Here is a 20889-nt window from a genome sequence, read left to right as displayed (position 1 = left end):
CAAAACCCACTCACATTCAGTGCTCACAAAGCTACTTACTGACTTATCCGAGTTTCCTAGAATCAAAGGTTTCTATCTCACCAGACTTATTCACCTCTGTTCCCCATCTCCTTCCTTCTCCCTGCACAAACTCTGCACAAACTGGCTTGTCACTCAGCACTCCACCATCTTGGCTGCTTCTCCTGGCCTCCTCCACGTGGCCTCTCTCTGCTCTCCTATCTAATGCTAATCAGGAACCAGGAGAGCTCATTCTGCCCCACTTTATAGTGCAGAAATCATAACCTTTAATCCAATATACAAAATAGGGAAGTCTCTAATACAAAGTCACTTATCTGAGGCATGATGGGATTGCACCACCCGACATCAATAAGGGTGGGAAAGGCTTAGTCCTAAAACCAAGCCCCAGGCTACAAGGACTCTGCCTGCCCACAGCCTGCCCCCAACACACATTAATATCACCTGGGCAACGGCTTACACGTGGGCAGGGCCATCTTTAACAAAGTGAGCATAATATATTTTATCTGCCCAACACTTAGCTTCTCTGTGTCTGTACCTCATTTACTCTAGAGTAGGATGTTGGACTAATTGTCAAATCCAATGTATGCCTTTTAACTATCATCTTGGAAATTCTTCCTTTGGCATCCATATAACTATTCTGACTTCATTGTCTGATATCCTCTTGTTGTAAAGTGACCAGCGAGTTCTACAAAGACACCAAGTCCAAATGAAGTTTTGAGGAGTTTATTGGCCGGCAACTACAGGGGGCTAGGACAAACCCAAATCCTGCAGCCCTTCACACAGCTCGGAGGCCCCTTTCTATAGACCAGGGGTCCCTAAACTTTATACACAGGGGGCCAGTTCACTGTTCCTCAGACCGTTGGAGGTCCAGACTATAAAAAAAATTATGAACAAATCCCTATGCACACTGCACATACCTTATTTTAAAGTAAAAAAAAAACAAAACGGGAATGTAAAGCCAGAAGCCAGGGCTGCCACTATCAAAGCAGCCTGGCCCATGCAGGTTTGCATTGGATTCGGACAGTCGGTAAAGAAACAACAGAGCCACAAACTGGTGGGCCATAGTCTTTAATTCTAGCTTGCACCCGGCGGGTAAGTAAAAACACACACTGGGCTCCAAAACCCACTCACATTCAGTGCTCACAAAGCCACTGACTTATCCGAGTTTCCTAGAATCAAAGGTTTCTAGCTCACCAGCCTTATTCTCCTCAGTTCCCCATCTCCTTCATTCTCCAGTGTCAAACTGCACAAACTGGCCTCTCACTCAATACTCTGCCATCTTGGCTGCTTCTCCTGGCCACATGGCCTCTTTCTGCTCTCTGCTCTGCTCCCTCTGCTCTCTCATGCTAATCATCCCAGGAACCAAGAGGGCAAGCTCTCATTCTGCCCCCATTTTATAGTGTAGATTCCAAACCTTTAATCCAATATACAAAATAGGGAAGTCTCTAATACAAAGACACTTCTCCGAGGCATGATTGAATTGTACCACCCCACATCAAAACGGGTGGGAAAGGCCTAATCCCAAAACCAAACCCCAGGCTACAAGGATTCTGCCTGCCTACAGAGACACACATTAATATCACCTGGGCGATGGCCTCCTCGTGGGCAGCGCCGTCTTTAACAAAGTGAGCATAATATATTTTATCTGCCCAACAGGGAACAAATACAATATTTAAAATAAAGAACAAGTAAATTTAAATCAACAAACTGACTAATATTTCAATGAGAACTATGCTCCTCTCACTAACCACCAATGAAAGAGGTGCCCCTTCCGGAAGTGCGGCGGGGGCCGGATAATTGGCCTCAGGGGGCCGCATGTGGCCCGCGGGGCCGTAGTTTGGGGACCCCTGCTATAGACCAAATTACACACTGGCTGGGCTGGTGAGGAGGGGAAGCATGGTACAAAAGTCATGAATCTCATTAACAAGCTCATTGAATTTTACTGCCTTGTTACAACGTTTATCTATAGGATCTATCAAAAGGAGAACATTGCTACACCTAAAGGCTTTTAAGAAAAGAGAAGTGAAGAGATTTTCGGATAAGTTCCATCTTCCTTGCTCTGTAGTTAAATTATGATTTAGCTGACCCAGTTGCCCTTGCAAGCCCCTCCTCCTGCATTCTTCTCTTTCCTTTCTCCACAGAAAGGAGGGGGTAAGAGGCCTGACTTTTCCTTTTTAAAATGATGTTGCTAATGCTAAATTTTGTAGTTTCTTGGCACCTTAGCACACTCTGTGTTCCCTCTCTTTAAAAACTGATACAGGAGTCCTGTATCTTCATCTTTCCAGTTATTTCCGTAGACAATGTAACAGATATTCTTAGCTTCAGTTTCAACCACTGATTTGTTAATCAATATTTCTCCAACCCAGATGGCTTTCCTAAGTCTCACACCCATATTTTAATTATACATCCAATTGTCTCCCAGGCATCTCAAACTAAATAAATCCAAAACAGCATTTATTATCATGTCCTATAAACTTCCACTTCTATATTGGGTTAATGACAATTTGTGGCTTAAACCAGCAATCTGGGAATGAGCTTAATGCCATAACTTTTCCTCCCCCCCCCCCCCCGCCCCTTCCATATCAATTGATCACAAATTCTCAATGATTTTCTATCTCCTTTTTGTGCCTTTAAAACAGTAGTTTGGCCATGGTTTGTTTTCTCCCTGACTTATTGAGGGCCTACTATCTTCTGGGCACTGTGCTAACCCTCTAGGTGCATTTTGTCATTTAAATGTCAGATTAACTTTATAAAGTGTGTGCTATCAGTATCTCCAGATAATGCAGATAATGTACAGATAAGTAACATAAAGATTATAAAGCATAAAAATAATTGTCTAAGGTCACATTTCTAAAACATAGCAGAACCAGAGCTTGAATACAGTTCTGATTGCCAAGGCTACACCCTTAAATAGTAGAGTGTAAAGCCAATGGCCAGGGCCACCATCACAGCAGCCTCCTGGCCCATGCAGGTTCACATTAGATTCGGACAGTCGGTAAAGAAACAATGGAGCCAAAAACTGATAGGCCATTTTCTTTAATTCTAGCTTGCACCCGGCGGGCAAGTAAAAATACACACTGGGCTCCAAAACCCACTCACATTCAGTGCTCACAAAGCTACTGACTTATCCATTTCCTAGAATCAAAGGTTTCTAGCTCACCAGACTTATTCACCTCTGTTCCCCATCTCCTTCCTTCTCCAGCATCAAACTACACAAACTGGCCTCCCACTCAATACTCCGCCATCTTGGCTGCTTCTCCTGGCCACATGGCCTCTTTCTGCTCTCTGCTGTGCTCCCTCTGCTCTCTCATGCTAATCATCCCAGGAACCAAGAGAGCAAACTCTTGTTCTGCCCCCATTTTATATTGTAGCTTCACAACCTCTAATCCAATATACAAAATAGGGAAGTCTCTAATACAAAGTCACTTCTCCGAGGCATGATTGGATTGTACCGCCCCACATCAAAAAGTGTGGGAAAGGCTTAATCCCAAAACCAAGTCTCAGGCTACAAGGATTTTCAACACACATTAATATCACCTGGGCAAAGGCCTCCACGTGGGCAGTGTCATCTTTAACAAAGTGAGCATAATACATTTTATCTGCCCAACATAGAGCTTCGGTCAAAATTCCTTGCCCTTTTCTTTAAGACTACTGGTGTGCATCTGCTTCCGTTTCGGGCAGCTGTTCTGAAAGGGCTGTTTGCAGACTGCTGGGGGGTACCTGAATTCCCCTCAGGGCGACTACAAGTTCTAAATGACCTTAATAATACCAAGATGACATGTGCCTTTAGCCACGGTTTTGGAATTTGCACTGATACTGCAAAAGTCATGGGGGTAAAACTGCTAATGGTTTAGCAGGAATCAAGGCGGTGGCATCAAACTGCAGGAGTAGTTCCTGTTTGCTTTAACATGCACTTTAATTAAGAAAAAAATTCCATTTCATGTAAGAACATCATGATAAAGCAGTAAATATTACTTTTATTAAATCTTGAGCTTAAAGAACATGCATTTTTAATATTCTGTATGATGAAATGGGAAGAATATATACAGCATTTCTACTGCATACGGAAGCACCATTCTTGTCTCAAAGAAAAGCACTTGTGTGATTGTGTGAGTCAGAAGCTGGATGAGCCACCTATATTTTTTTCCTGAAACACTATTTTCACTTGAAAGAAGAACTGACAAACCATGGTTATTGAGACTCAGGTATTTGGCAGATTTTTTCTCAAAATGTGAACAAATGAAAAGCCTGTCACTTCAAGAAAAGCAAGTGACATCATTTGTTGACAGTTAAAACTGGAGCTCTCAAGTAGAAATTGGAATATTGGGAAAATTTTACCTGCACCCGGGAGATTGACATTATGATTTTTTTCATTAGCTTTATAATGATATCAACAAATGTGATTATTTTAATGTTATATAATGAAATTTGTCAAAATTTGGAAAATATGCATTACAATGTGCCAATATTTTCTAAATTATTCATGCATGATGGTATAAAATCCATGAAAAAGGCAAGATCAATTGAAGTTCATTGGTTTAGTTCCAGATTTTGCTTTAAAACTCATTTAAGAAACTACCACTTGTAATTTTGGTGTGTATCCAAGAAGATTATTCACAATTGCTTGAATACTCTTTTTCCAGCTACATATATATGTGAAGATTTTCTTAATTAACTTGATAAAAACAACATCTCTTGACAGATTGAACTCAGAAACAGATACAGGGGTCCTCCGGTTACGACAGTCTCAACATATATTTCGAGTTTACGATGCTTGCTCCCATAAAAACTTTAAAATATTGAGATGTGAGTGTTTTGGCTTCTGCCATTAGCGTCATCGTTATGTACTATGTGGGTGAACTACTTTGGTTGCATGCGGCAGCAGAATACAGAGTAACGTGGCATATGAGTGAGGGATTTGGCATTCCCCACCACACTTTCCTACACCATTTCAGACTTTTAAAATGCAAATGTTCCACTGATTCAAAAGAGGATACACACCCCCATGTTTATTGCAGCATTGTTTACAATAGCCAAGATCTGGAAACAGCCCAAGTGTCCATCAGTGGACAAGTGGATTAAAAAGCTGTGGTACATATACACAATGGAATATTATGCAGCTATAAAAAAGAAGGAAATCTTACCTTTTGCAATGGCATAGATAGACCTGGAGATTATTATGCTAAGTGAAATAAGCCAGGCAGAGAAAGAAAATATCATATGCTTTCACCTATATGTGCAATCTAATGAACAAGGTGAACTGAGAAACAGAATAGAGACAGAGGTGGGGTCACAGGGAGCAGAGAGAAGGGAGATGAGGGGATGGGATCAGAGAATGTGAAGGGATTTGTGAAATTATATGCCATAATTTCCATGTATAAGAAGCACCCTTTTTTGAAAAATTTGGAGTCTAAAAATTGGGTGCGTCTTATACAGTGTTTGTAGTTTTATTACTTGCATTTCCTGCTTTTTTGCTCAGATGAGGCGTTTTATGAATTTCTTTCTTTTTTTCTTTTTTTTTTTTTTTTTTTGTATTTTTCTGAAGCTGGAAACGGGGAGAGACAGTCAGACAGACTCCCGCATGTGCCCGACCGGGATCCACCCGGCACGCCCACCAGGGGGTGATGCTCTGCCCCTCCGGGGCGTCGCTCTGTTGCAACCAGAGCCACTCTAGCTCCTGGGGCAGAGGCCAAGGAGCCATCCCCAGCGCCCGGGCCATATTTGCTCCAATGGAGCCTCGGCTGCGGGAGGGGAAGAGAGAGACAGAGAGGAAGGAGAGGGGGAGGGGTGGAGAAGCAGATGGGCGCCTCTCCTGTGTGCCCTGGCTGGGAATCGAACCCGGGACTCCTGCACGCCAGGCCGACGCTCTACCACTGAGCCAATCGGCCAGGGCCGAATTTCATGATGAATAAAACTTGAGTTCAATAACTTTATGTAATACATTTTCTTTCAAATTTTGGACCCCCAAATTAAGGTGCATCTTATACATGGGGGAGTATGGTATATATAACACATAGATACAGATAACAAGATAGCAAATTCCAGAGAAAAGGGGGAGAGAGAGTTAAGAGGAGGGGGGCAAAAAGGGTGTAATGGGGCATGTGGTTGGGGGTGAAGGTGTTATATTGAGTAAGACATTTGAATCCATGTTAACACAATAAATTAATTAATAGAAAAAGTGCAAGTGTTTCATTTGTGTTAAGCTAGGGTGTTTCTTTTCTTTTTTTGTGTGACAGAGAGAAAGACAGAGAGAAGGACAGATAGGGACAGACCTGAAGGGAGAGAGATGAGAAGCATCAACTCTTCATTGCGGCACTTAGTTTCTCATTAATTGCTTTCTCATATGTGCCTTGACTGGGGTGATGGGAAGGCTAAAGCAGAGCGAATGACCCCTTACTCAAGTCAGCAACCTGGGGCTTCAAACCAGCAACCTTTGGGCTCAAGCCAGCGACCATGTGGTCATGTCTATGATCCCATTCTCAAGCCAGTGACCCTGTGCTCAAGCTGGTGAGCCCATGCTCAAGCCGGCAACCTCAGGGTTTCAAACCTGGGTCCTCCGCATCCCAGTCCAACATGCTATCCACTGCACCACTGCCTGGTCAGGCAATAGTGTGTTTTGACTTTCACAAAAATTCAGGTTACATCAGTGTTGTAGGAACAGAACTGTGTCATAAACTATGAATCCCCTGTATAAGTATATATATAACTGTATTCCATTAAACCAGGTGAGAAGAGTTTACCCAAATGTAAACAAATTTGCTCTTCTCACTCAATTCTTTCTGTTTGGGTTAATATAATTATTTTCAGTAAACATGTTTTTTTATGTAAACATACAAGATATTATTAAGCTAATTAATAAAAGTTTAAAACTTTTTCTTTTAATTTTGATTATGGTAAATATGGTTAAGTACGTCCTCCTTGAACAAAAGCTCTTTGAGGTCATCAATAATTTTGAGTATAAAGAGATTCTGAAATCAAAATTTTGGAAATCAATTGTTCTAAGATCACTTTCTACTTGTCTAAGCTTCATACTGTTGCCAGACATGGATTAGGACCCAGGCAGGTCTGCAGACCTTCTAGAAATAGGTTTTTCCACAGTATCACAGAAAACTCATTTCAAGGATATAGGCACAGGAGGATGTGAAGTGTGGTGGTGTTGGGCAGATAAAATGTATTATGCTCACTTTGTTAAAGATGGCGCTGCCCATGTGGAGGCCGTTGCCCAGGTGATATTAATGTGTGTCTCTGTGGGCTGTGGGCAGGCAGAATCCTTGTAGCCTGGGGCTTGGTTTTGGGATTAAGCCTTTCCCACCCTTTTTGATGTGGGGTGGTACAATCCCATCATGCCCCAGATAAGTGACTTTGTATTAGAGACTTACCTATTTTGTATATTGGATTAAAGGTTTGGATTTCTACACTATAAATGGGGGCAGAACAGGAGCTTGCTCTCTTGGTTCCTGAGATTATCTTTAGAGGAGAGAGCAGAAACAGAAAGAGGCCATGTGGCCAGGAGAAGCAGCCAAGATGGCGGAGTGTTGAGTGAGAAGCCAGTTAGTGTAGAGTTTGTGCAGGGAGAAGGAAGGAGATGGGGAACAGAGGTGAATAAGTCTGGTGAGCTAGAAACCTTTGATTCTAGGAGAATTCGGATTAAGTCAGTAGCTTTGTGAGCACTGAATGTGAGTGGGTTTTGGAGCCCAGTGTGTGTTTTTACTTGCCCGCTGGGTGCAAGCTAGGATTAAAGACTATGGCCCACCAGTTTTTGGCTCCATTGTTTCCTTACCGACTGTCCGAATCTAATGCGAACCTGCATGGGCCAGGCGGCTGTGATAGTGGCCGTGGCTCCTGGCTTTACAGGTGGGAAGATTTATTGGAAGTAGAAGAGTGGATAGGGCACAGATGTCCTGTAGAGGCTTCTGCACCCTCTCATCTATCACCTGGTAGCTTAGCTCTGTCTTACTGCTGAAGACGTCCAGCCTCTGTGGTCACAGGCCCACCCTCACAGCCATCAGGGCCAGAAGAGGCAGGACTCAGAGATGCAGAACTTCTCTGTGTCTCATTTCCTCATCTGTATGTCGTTTAGCAAGGCTCAGTGGAGCAGGGGATACAGCCAGGGCTGCACTTGGGCCCATTTTGCTGCTACAAAGAGAATACTGAGCTGAATGCCTTGGGCCTTTGTTAAACTTTGGTTGTATCATCTTGAGTTTGGGAAGTGATAAGCCTTCTTTCAAACCAATCTTCTTCCTAAGTCTTTGGGCTTGTGTTAGGCCTATCATCTATCCGATCCCTTTCCTGGATCCTCCAGGGTTATGCCCTTATCCTATCTGATCCTCCCCACAGACTCTTCCCCTGTATAGTTGCCATTTTGGCTTCTACTGTGCATGCTTCATAGTTTTGTCTTGTCATTTGGCTTCTACTGTATGTGCCTCAGCAGAGGAATTTCCACCTCACTAGTTCTTTCCTCTGCTCCTCCACTTCCATAATCTATGAAAAAGGACTAGTTATTCCCTGGGGAGACTGGAAAACCCATTTTTCCTGTAAACTCTGAGGCCTGGAGTAACTGTGATGCTGCTCCGTCCTAGTTAATTTGGCTTAATGTCGGATTCCATTTGCTTGCTTCCTTTGTTAATAACTAACTAGCTACCTAATGTAGTAATACTACCACACTCTTTTTAATCTTCAAATTGACCATGACACTTCCCATTCTTGGATTACCTTCCGTTCTGTAGAAGACCTTTAATAATCTATATTCTGCCCAACTTTCTCGTCCTTTCTCTTACCACTCCCTTTTGGGCAGGTTAGCCTCCAGGCTTAGGAAATTCCTATACTTCCTCCCAAACTCTCCATGCTCTTTGTTGTTCCTAGGTCCATGCACATGCTGTCTCCATGCTTGGATGTCTCCACATATATGTCCTACTACTAATCCACCCCCAACTACTACCACCACAGCTAATCAGTCAAATCCCAACCAGTCTACAAAACCTACCTCAATATCACTTCCTCAGAGAAGCTTTCCAGAACCATACTCCTCCCTCCCTTCCAGAGGAAGAATATATTGTTACTTTTTATGGAGCCTAGACAATAGCCAGCTGTAAATAACTGCATTATAATTACTTGTATAAATATCTGTTTCTCCCTATAGACTGTCAGCTCCTTAATGGCAGGGACCATAGGTGCCTAGTTCAAGCACAGTATTGATACATAGTAGTCTCACAATAAATGTCTTGAGTAAATTATCTTAATTCCCTTCCAATTTTGAAATTCTGTGGTCCATTCCTGTAATGGGATATTTGGAATCACAATCTTTTTATCTTTAACAGGGGGATGCTTTTGCCTCACTCACAGACACTGATTTTTAATCAGAGATCATCCCAGATCTTTTCTTTTCTTATCATTTTTGTCCTTGCAAGGACAGTTCTGGAGAAAATTTGTTATATTAAATTTGATGTATTTTAATAAATAATGATGCACATATATTCATTAATAATATATATTCCACACCAAGACATTGGCAGGAATTAATTTTTTAAAGTCTCCTCTAATAGGAATATAAAATTATGTAAGAGCTCCACATAATAAGCTCATGAAGAACAAGAAAGAGAAAGAAAAAATTTAAACTAGAATTAAAATTAAAATAGAACACCAAAAGAACAATGAGAGGTTTCTAAACAGCAAAGCTGCGGGTGAAGCCATCGGAAATTCTACTTCCTGTAATCTTTACTGCCTCAGCCTAACAGATAGTTCCCCCATGCAGAAGAAAAGCTATAAGTCTGGAACTGACCTGTGTTTTCAGGATTTAAGAGACATGAGTATGGGAATTTCCAAGAGACTTTTATACTTCCTTTAGACCAAGACTCAGATTCTTTATTCTAGCCTTGCTAAGTTAACACAAAAGTAAAGAACTACTTATTTTTAAATGTGTTCATACTTGTGTGATGATCTTTGTTCCATGTCATTTCAGAGAAATCAAAGCCATCTCCAAAGATTATTGACAGATTTCTGCATTCAATATTTTTAACCACATTTTATTTTAAAACTTAGAAACCAGGAGACTCCAATGTAATGAGTATACCTACTTATTTTCTTTATGGCAAGGTGTTGCCACATATATGATAAGGCACTTCAATGACACTGAGACTGAGGAAATTTGAGTGGCACAGGCAAACTATTAGTGACAGACTCAGTACTAACCCAGCTCTCTGATTCCAAATGCTACATGCTTTTCATTCTATTGTCAATAAAGAAAACAAATTCATTTCAAGCTCAAATACAAAAGTAACCTTTCTTTTCTCCTAGTAAAGCTACCATGTTTCACAGAAAAATTTTAAGATATGTTTCTCACGCTGTTTTATTTTCATTTAGCACTTAAGGAGAATATTGCCCATTCAATTCATCCATTCTAGGTGATGAGCAACAGATGAATTACACATGCTGGGTAGTTAAGGCTTGCAGTTAAGGGCGAGCTCCTTCCACACTCGAGTATAAAAGCTGTGACTATTGCACACAGCTTAGAGCTGGATTGATTATGTGACAATCAAAACTGACAGAAAATAGCTGAAAACATCAACTCTACCTTTTGCTTTGAATTTAGAAGGCACAAAATAAATATTTTATTTATTTATTTATTTTTAGTAAAACAGAATAACTTTCTCAAACATTCTGATTTACATTCACATATCATTCAATAGAGTACCAAAAAGAAAAAAAAAAGCCTCCTTTCTTACCTCAGGTCAGAAGGTCTTTTTCAGAACTTGTAGGAAAGATGGCACAATTTTTTGACAAGTGTAAGGCCAGGAGCCATGGCTGTCCCTATCAAATCAGCCGCCTGGCCCATACACAAGGTGGGGCTATGCAAATAGCCCTGGGGTAAAACTGTGAAGGTCCATTGTCTCCCTTTCCAACTGAAGGCAAATTGGTCTTGACTCTCTGCAGCTATATCAATAGAGAAAAAAGCATTGGCAAAGTCTGCCACAAAGTGGTATGTCCCCAACTCATGGCTTAGCCGATCCATCATGTTAGCTATTGAGGGAACAGCAGCGTGCAACAGGGGAACAACTTTATTAAGTTCCCTGTAATCTACTGTCATTCTCCAGGTTCCATCTGCTTTGCACACAGGCCATACTGGGGAGTTGTAAGGACTGTGTGCTGGCCGGATGATCCCCACCTTTTCTAATTCAAGGATTGTCCCTGTGACTTCTTCATAACCACCTGGCAGGCGGTACTGCTTGGTGTTAGTCACACGCCGAGGGATGGGTAATAGCAAAGGGGAATGTGATGCGTGTCCCCGCAATACGGCCTTCACGACCCTGATCCGCAGCCGAAACTCCCCAGCGTTAGTTTCCAACCACAGTCCTTGCAAGACATCTACCCCCAAAATATATTCAGGAATAGGAGATACATACACCTTATATGACTTAGGAGGCAGTCTTCCTATCCCCAATGGAATAGTTATTGGCTTCACTTGAACAGTTTGTCCCCTGTAACCGTCAATGGCCACTGGGGTCCCAGCAAACCGCTCTTGGTTCCTGAGATTATCATTAGAGGAGAGAGCAGAGCAGAGAGCAGAAGGAGGCCACGTGGAGGAGGCCAGGAGAAGCAGCCAAGATGGCAGAGTACTGAGTGAGATGCCAGTTTGTGTAGAGTTTGTATCTGGGATAAGGAAGGAGATGGGGAACTGAGGAGAATAAGGCTGGTGAGCTAGAAACCTTTGATTCTAGGAAACTCGGATAAATCAGTGGCTTTGTGAGCACTGAATGTGAGTGGGTTTTGGAGCCCAGTGTGTGTTTTTACTTGCCCGCTGGGTGCAAGCTAGGATTAAAGACTATGGCCCACCAGTTTGTGGCTCCATTGTTTCTTTACCAACTGTCCGAATCCAATGTGAACCTGCATGGTCCTGGCCCTGGCCGTGGCTTCTGGCTTTACAACAAGTTTAATATTTTATAACTTATTTAGACTATACCTTCATAGTATTGGAAAATATAATGGTCATATTATAAATACAAATTCAATAAAAAAGAAAAAAAACCCGGCTATTAAAATTCTTTTTGTCATTAGACCAGACCAGGGAACCGGTAACCCAGATATAATTTCAGAAAACATATAAACCTATATAATTTTTTTTATGTTACAATAGGATCTAGAGTGTCTCATTATCTATAAGCTCAATATTTCTCTGCAACAAACTACCAAGAATTAGAAAGCCTTTTAGGGACAAACTGCTATGGATACTAGACTAAGTAAGTGTCAGGGCAGGGTGGGTGGTTGAGGAGAGGGAAAATGTCACAGATGACTTGGAAGATTACTTTGATGTCACGGTTTTATATTTGTTCTACCAAAAAACTAATGTACTCATTGTATTTTGTTATTGTTTCTATTTTCTGTATTAAATTTTAAAATGTGGTACTTTTGGCCCAATGCAAAATAAAATAACTGTTAGCTTATGTTTCAAAACTTATTTAGCCCATGTCTGCCTCCCCTCGATTCCTCTCCCAGCCAGGTGGTAGGCATGTATGAATGCCCCCATGTAAGCAGTACTTTCCAGCCCTTTCCTGGAGCTCTGTGGTCGGTTGTGCTTCCAGCAAATAAAGACCTTATTTAAAGGAGAGTGACTTGAATTGTGAAAATGCTTGCAACTGCAATAGAAATAATGGCTGGATGCACTGAGGATAATTAGATTATGATAGTAGACACTAAAATATTGCTTCCTAGTTTCAGAAACTACTCTAGACAGTTAATGTAAATTAATTCATGTATTCCTGATAATAACCTGTGAGGTCAGTTCTCTTATCCCATTTTATAGATGAAGGCTGAAGCACTGAGGGGATTCCATGTAGCTTATGAGAGACAGCCAGAGTTTAGACTCGAGGTGTCTAGCTCCATAGTCCAGGCTTTTAACCACTATACCAAATGAAAGATTTGGGAAGAATCTGAAAATTGTCTTGGAACAGTTCAAAAGCAGTAGATTAGAAAAGGCAGTGGCCCTGGCTGGTTGGCTCAGCGGTAGAGCGTCGGCCTGGCGTGTGGGGGACCCGGGTTCGATTCCTGGCCAGGGCACATAGGAGAAGCGCCCATTTGCTTCTACACCCCCCCCCCCTTCCTCGCTGTCTCTCTCTTCCCCTCCCGCAGCCAAGGCTCCATTGGAGCAAAGATGGCCCGGGCGCTGGGGATGGCTCCTTGGCCTCTGCCCCAGGCGCTGGAGTGGCTCTGGTCACGGCAGAGCGACGCCCCGGAGGGGCAGAGCATCGCCCCCTGGTGGGCAGAGCGTCGCCCCTGGTGAGCGTGCCGGGTGGATCCCGGTCGGGCGCATGCGGGAGTCTGTCTGACTGTCTCTCCCCGTTTCCAGCTTCAGAAAAAAAAAAAAAAAAAAGGCAGTAAATGTAGAATTCTGCATTGTCACAGAATAGCCCATAGATCTGAAACAAAAAGCTGAAAAGAAAAAGAGTTGTGACTTCCCTGTCCCTGCTAATGGTCAGCCCTTGCCTAGAGAACCAGTGCTCAATGATGCTGATGAGCAGAGCACTGGTGGGGCCACACAAAATGTCTTTCCCGTCCTGAGATGTTATGAGTCAGTCTGTAATATTGTCTTGTCATCAATATTTCTTTCTTTGAAGAGTAAGAGGTGATAAAGGAGGGAACAGAAAAATATGGGTCTTTGAATATTTTGACGAGCATTCCTGGCATTACTCTTTTTACCAAAAGTATAATATATTTTAGCTCAAAGGCCTTAGAACAGAGTTTTGATAGACATATAAAGTTGGCCTTATTGAAAATTAGATCGAATAACGATGTTCTCAAATTAAAATTTGTACTGTAGCACTGAAAGCCTAATACTTTTAAAAAATTCCTAGAAGAAACATTAAATAACATCTTGGCTAATTTTCTCAGTCCCTCTCATTCATTTACTTTCCTAACTCTCATCCATTTTTTTTTTTTTTTTGTAGGCAATTCTTATGCAAGAGGCTAAACGTAATTAAATGTACAGGATGAAAAGATGGCACAGGCACTGCTGGTACCCCCGGGACCCGAAAGCTTCCGCCTTCTTACTAGAGAATCTCTTGCTGCTATCGAAAAACGGGCTGCAGAAGAGAAAGCCAAGAACCCCAAACGAGAACAAGACAATGATGATGAGAACAAACCAAAGCCAAATAGTGACTTGGAAGCTGGAAAAAACCTTCCGTTTATTTATGGAGACATTCCTCCAGAGATGGTGTCAGAGCCGCTGGAGGATTTGGACCCGTACTATATCAGTAAGAGAGTGAGTGCCTGTTTTATACTTCTGAAAGTTCAACTATACGTCCAAAGTTAATTAAACACTTAACATTAATATACTTTTCTCAGACTCATATACATACTGCATCACAATTTTCTACTATTAAATATTTATTCTATAATAAGTAGAAGCATTTATAAGAAATGAAATCAAGATTTGGCTACAGTGAAGAGATATGTAGAAATAAACCATTTCTGCAATTTCACAGAAATTGAGATAAAATTAAAATTGACATCAACAAGGCAAAATATCTGTTATTGCTGACATATTTAAACACATGGTATACAACAGAATAATGCCAGGCAAAAAAAAGAGCTATAAGCGGATATTCTTATTTTTTTAGTTATTTGGCTTGGGGTTTCTGATTCTCAAATAAACCACATGATTTTGTCAGAATTAGCTAGTTTCTTGAAAAAAATTATTTTGTCTATTGATTTGAGAGACAGAGGAAAGGAGAGAGAGAGTGCTTTTCTACTCATCCATACATTTGTTGGTTGATTTTATCTGTGCCCTGACTGGGGATAGAACCCATAATCTTGGCATATCAGGACAATGCTCTAACCAACTGAGTACCCATTCAGGGCCCTAGCTAATTTTTATTAAGTTAAATCAGCTGTGCAGTATTTAATAGCCACACTTTATATTTTGTTTTCACAAACACAAAAACAGGTCTGTGTAGAAATAAAGATAAATTGATATTACCATGAGTTGATGGGTTACAAATTAAAGAAGATATCAAACATCTTTATTAGTTGAAGTCAGCCTTTTTAAAAGAATGGCTAATGAAATCACACTCTTTAAGCAGTATTTAACTTTATAAGATAAATGATGGGTAAAAGAACTGACAATTGACATTCCGATAGGGCACTATGCCTATTTCTCTAAAGAAGTGCTTTTCAAACTTGCATGTACATACTTACCACCTGAGGATTTTGATAAAATACAAATTCTGATTTCATGGGTCTGCATGGGGCCAGAGAGCCTGCATTTCTAACAAGCCTAGGAGTGGGACTCATGCTGCTAGAACATGTGCCACACTTTGAGCAAGTTTGAAAATGTTTTATTTAAAGCCATAACACAAAATTAAATAGTTAAGGTTTCTTTATTTTTCCTTTCAGCTAGTTTCATAAAAGGTGACATTTAATATATATTCATATATTTCTAAAATTAGTTTATTCCAATAGTTTTTTTATAGTATCGATAAAGAAAAATTTTGAAATCTAGTACCCATGATGATGACAATGAAACATCCCCCAAGAAACCAGAAGACAATTCTCCTCTAAAAAAGTATATATTTGCAAAGATATCTTCAAGAGACAGGGGTCTCACTTACTTTTGACATGATTAAATATATTTGTTAGTTACAAAAAAGTAGTGTCTTTAAGAAAGGGAATTGGTAAGATTAATGGGGGAAAAAGAGAATAGTAGAGATTAACATTAGCATTTTTCAAGGAAGATATATTTAGCAGTATTTTTGAGAGCATCTTCCTACCAAAATGAAGGCCACTTCTTTGTAAAAGGGGCTACGACCTAAGGGAGATGCCAAACATTCTGAATCATTTGAGTAAATTGGTATTTTTAGACTCCAACCTCAGCAAAGAGTTATAATTTGTCTACCCATAATCTGCTTAAAGTTGTAAAGCATTATGTAACTGTTTGTTGCCATTAAAAGTCCATTTACATACCGTACCTAATTTAATCAGATGAGCTACAGCACAATGTATTTTAATGGCATTTAAGTTGACCGGGAAATAACTTAAGAATAGTAACAGTGATAATAATAATAGCTAACATTTGTGCACATAGTTTGTCAGGCACTGTTTGAGTAGAACTCAAACATAACTAATTTGATATTCAAAGAGCCTGTGGGGCAGATCCTAGGTTAGCATCATTTTACAGATAAAAAGAGAAGTCCAGAGAGGTTAAATAACTTGCCCAAGATCACATGGCAGAAGTGATGAATTCAGGATTTGAATCCAGACAGTTAAGCTCCAGACCCCATACTCTTCACCACTAAGCAAAACTATATGTGGTGTTTATTAACATAATAAAAGAATATGTTAAAAAAAATTGTTGTATACACTTTTGAATTCTCTGATTGATGTGGTTTTTCCTGCTCAGATATGTAAAGTTTATTCTTGCCCCAAGAAGTAAACAGTTTAGTAAAGCTATATAAAATGTGTGTTTATCTGGAAAAAAGAAGCAAGGGCCGTTCTGCAGTGGACAGGGACCAGTTTAATATACTTTCAGCTATAACGTTCATCACCTTAGTAGCAATTCATCACCTTTTTTTTTTTAGGTCACCTTATTACTTACCATTACTTGAAGACCAGAGTTTGGTATAGGATATTATTCTTTTATTCTTAACTTCTCAGATTTCAAGGGTTTTTTTTGTGTGTGTTAGATATTGCTTCGCAGAAAGAAACTGGCATTTTGTTCATAGACCAGCTCCGTTCCAGAGCTGGCTGTCAGTGAAGATGCCCTTGGCATGTCATGCTGAATCCCATTAGTACCACACAGGCTAATCTCGCAGGAGTAGCATATGATTCCACGCTGAAATGGTGTATCTATGTTGACTTTGCTTTTGGATATTTTTTCTTTTTTCTTTTTTCTTTTTTTTGTATTTTTCCGAAGCTGGAAACGGGGAGAGACAGACAGACTCCCGCATGCGCCCGACCGGGATCCACCTGACACGCCCACCAGGGGGCGACGCTCTGCCCACCAGGGGGCGATGCTCTGCCCCTCCAGGGCGTCGCTCTGTTGCAACCAGAGCCACTCTAGCGCCTGGGGCAGAGGCCAAGGAGCCATCCCCAGCGCCCGGGCCATCTTTTGCTCCAACGGAGCCTCGCTGCGGGAGGGGAAGAGAGAGACAGAGAGGAAGGAGAGGGGGAGGGGTGGAGAAGCAGATGGGCGCTTCTCCTGTGTGCCCTGGCCGGGAACCGAACCCGGAACCCCTTGCACGCCAGGCGGACGCTCTACCAGGATATATTTTCAAAATAAAACCTTCTCCTATTGTTACAAGTGAAAATTACTTTTTCAGGGAAACTGTTAAAAAAAAAACCACACAAGCAGATGGACCTTGAATTATGGTGAACTTTACATGTTACTGCTGTCATTGACTGCCTAAGTGGATCTAGGTTATTTAACTATCATATTAGATGATCTAATCCTATGAAGGCAAGAAAATCCTTTAATGCATCTGTGCTTCCAGGGAAGTCTTCCCAATGTCCACTGTCCCTGCTGGATAATCTCAGTACGAGTAAAGAACTGTTTATTTCTTCTCTTCATAGACTTGTTCAAATTTATAGAATGCATTTATGAAAAAAAGAAAAAAGTTGGTTAGGTAATGGTTGGCTCCATGGTCTTAAATACAAAAGGGCACTGTACAAAGAAATTGTTTTCTCTGCCCTTTATACTCACAATGTAAATGTTTCTGACTACCTACTCAAACAGCACATGTTGTCAGTGAACATGAATGTATACATATAGCCCTTAGTTAAAGTGTAAAAACATATTATTAAGTAAATGAATATATAGAATAGATGTCTTAAAGGTAAATTACATCTTAAAAGTAAAGCCACATTTAATTAAAATAAGTATTTGCAAATAACACTATTAATACTGTGAAAAATGTGGAGGAAAAGAAGATTATAGACTTCATATGCTCAGTGGTTTATAACAACTTCTAACCTAGTCCTTAGTGAATGAACCCTAACTGTAAATTGCTGCTTGATTATAATTAAAAGCAACATGTCCTCATGTGCAGATTAATATTCTAAGGCTTAACTGGTAAAGAAAACAATTAAGGAGTGATCCAAATGCAGTGTGATTTATTTGGAAAGACATAATGGAAGAGTTGATTTTGAAAGTTGAGAATATTCCCAGAGAGTAGGGAATTTTAACCCTGGCTGGATAGTAGAATCATTTGAGAACATTTTAAAACATAACCATGTCTGTGCCCATCCTTCAGAATGTTGGCCATTTTAAAATTACCCCAGGGATTGTAATTTGCAGACACAACTAAGAACCTTTGATATCATAGTGGAGCGTTGTAGGTGGGGATCTTATTTTCAAGTCTGTTACAGACCTACAGTGGGAGGGAGTTTGCATAGGAGAGCTTTCAGCGTCCTCCTTCCTCTGGGACTCTGACATTCTTTTCAGTCAGAGGGAGAAGTTCAGGTTGTGAGTGGTATTGACAAAGGGGTTGAATTGGCTGGAGCACAGACAGATGCCTTGGTGGAAAAAATAAAAGATGATCCCAAAGAAATGTGGTAGGTAATCATTGGGTAGCACAGCTTAAATGCTAAATTGATTATTATAGGTTTCAGATGATAGGATTTTAGCTACAGAATGCCCTTCAAAATGATGTATTTCAGACTAATTTTCAATGTAGCAGTCCCTTCTCAGTTTTACCAGCAGATCTATAGACACAACAAAACAGGTACTGAACATTTTAAAGTAGTACAACTACCATAGGGAAAATAGAGATGTAACTAAAATATTTATAAAAGATTATTTTAATAACAATATGTAGAGAATAAATTGAAAAGTTACCAAAACTGTAGACAGATGGTAAGCTTTAAATAGAATTGGAGTCTGTAAAGTTACCTTATAACTTGGTAAACATTTTGTGTAAGATATTAATTTGTAGCCCTGGCCGGTTGGCTCAGCGGTAGAGCGTCGGCCTAGCGTGCGGAGGACCCGGGTTCGATTCCCGGCCAGGGCACACAGGAGAAGCGCCCATTTGCTTCTCCACCCCTCCGCCGCGCTTTCCTCTCTGTCTCTCTCTTCCCCTCCCGCAGCCAAGGCTCCATTGGAGCAAAGATGGCCCGGGCACTGGGGATGGCTCTGTGGCCTCTGCCCCAGGCACTAGAGTGGCTCTGGTCGCAATATGGCGACGCCCAGGATGGGTAGAGCATTGCCCCCTGGTGGGCAGAGCGTCGCCCCATGGTGGGCGTGCCGGGTGGATCCCGGTCGGGCGCATGCGGGAGTCTGTCTGACTGTCTCTCCCCGTTTCCAGCTTCAGAAAAATGAAAAAGAAAAAAAAAAAAAAAAAAAAGATATTAATTTGTATTATGAAGTTGGAACTTTAGAGACAAATTAGCTAATGGTAAGTCATATTTTTGTTTGTGGCTGTATGTTATTTTAGGGGATAAACATCCACCATTTTTATGATTATTGTATACCAACTGGTTTAAGCAAACAAATTTGAACAAAAAATCAGGTAAAATATTCTTCATGTGTGTAAGCTCTTCAAATAAGCTACATGTCTAGTTTATTAATTTTTTCTCATATTTTCTTTTTCAGACTTTTATAGTATTGAATAAAGGGAAGGCGATTTTCCGATTCAGTGCCACCTCTGCCTTGTATATTTTAACTCCGCTAAACCCTGTTAGAAAAATTGCTATTAAGATTTTGGTACATTCATATCCTTTTCATGTGAATTGTCTAAATGTTGTTTCTAGTGGTTGATATTTTACAAAATGTCATTATTTCTTTTAAAATATATATATATATATTTCTTTGGGATTAATGGTAACATTCTTTAATCCATTGTTCTCATTGATTTTCTGCTACTTGTAAAAAATTATAAATGACTATCCTATTTATATAATATTATATTACAAAATGACTATTGTATTATAGAATGCTTCTAGAAGTAAAATTACAACTGATAGTAAATGTGTAAGTGAAATACATTGCATAGTAGGAACAAAAGCAAAGCTCCTTTACACTTTTATTAACCTCAATTAGACTATATATAACCATTGCTAAAGAAACAGTTTATTGCTCTGGCCGCTTGGCTCAGTGGTAGAGTGTTGGCCCAGTGTCTGGAAGTCTTGGGTTTGATTTCCGGTCAAGGTACACAGGAGAAGCGCCCATCTGCTTCTCCACCCCTCCCCCTCTCCTTCCTCTCTCTCTCTCTTCCCCTCCCGCAGCTGAGGCTCCATTGAAGCATAGTTGGCCTGGGCGCTGAGGATGGCTCCAGGGCCTCCATCTCAGGTGCTAGATAATGGCTCTGGTTGCAATAGAGCAATGCGCCAGATGGGCAGAGCATCGCCCCCTAGTAGACACGCCGGGTGGATCCCAGTCAGGCACATGTGGGAGGCAGGATTCTTTCTCTCTGCCTCCTCGCTTCTCACTTCAGAAAAATACATATATATATATATATATATATATATATATATATATATATATATATATATATATATATATGCAATCTATTGTATCATAATCTATATTACTAAATGTTCAAATATTTTTGCCTTAATTGGCTCTGTACCTTCAGCACCTGGGTCTTGCTGTCCCTTTTTTCCCTTCTTTTCTCCCTTTCTCCCTCCATCCCTCCCTCTCTCCTTCCATTCCTATATTCCCTCCCTTCCTTCCTCCCTTCCTCCTTCCATTCCTTCCTTCCCCTCTTTCTTCTTTCCTTCCTTCCTTCCTTCCTTCCTTCCTTCCTTCCTTCCTTCCTTCCTTCCTTCCTTCTTTTCTTCCTTCTTTCTTTCCTTCCTTTAGAAACTATTTATTAAAATACTATGTGCCTACTATCTGATAGATAATAGATATTAAAATAATGGAATTTAAAACTAGTTACAGTGATAGTC

The 20889-nt window shown here is 40.6% G+C and overlaps 1 protein-coding gene across 5 annotated transcripts in view; it reads left to right on the top strand.

The window, feature by feature from the left end:
* LOC136378242 (sodium channel protein type 3 subunit alpha) overlaps positions 1-20889 on the top strand; it is a 144796-nt gene that overhangs the window by 24332 nt on the left and 99575 nt on the right. For all 5 annotated transcript variants that reach the window (XM_066344863.1, XM_066344867.1, XM_066344861.1 and 2 more), the window contains exons 3-4: positions 13956-14269; positions 19592-19710. In XM_066344863.1, the coding sequence (XP_066200960.1) occupies positions 14006-14269; positions 19592-19710 (383 nt within the window). In that variant the 5' untranslated portion in view covers positions 13956-14005. The remainder of the gene's footprint in view (positions 1-13955; positions 14270-19591; positions 19711-20889) is intronic.

The sequence above is a fragment of the Saccopteryx leptura genome, chromosome 7 (genome assembly GCF_036850995.1).
Source record: "Saccopteryx leptura isolate mSacLep1 chromosome 7, mSacLep1_pri_phased_curated, whole genome shotgun sequence".
NCBI classification, from domain to species: domain Eukaryota; kingdom Metazoa; phylum Chordata; class Mammalia; order Chiroptera; family Emballonuridae; genus Saccopteryx; species Saccopteryx leptura.
This window is presented reverse-complemented; position numbering and strand designations above follow the sequence as displayed.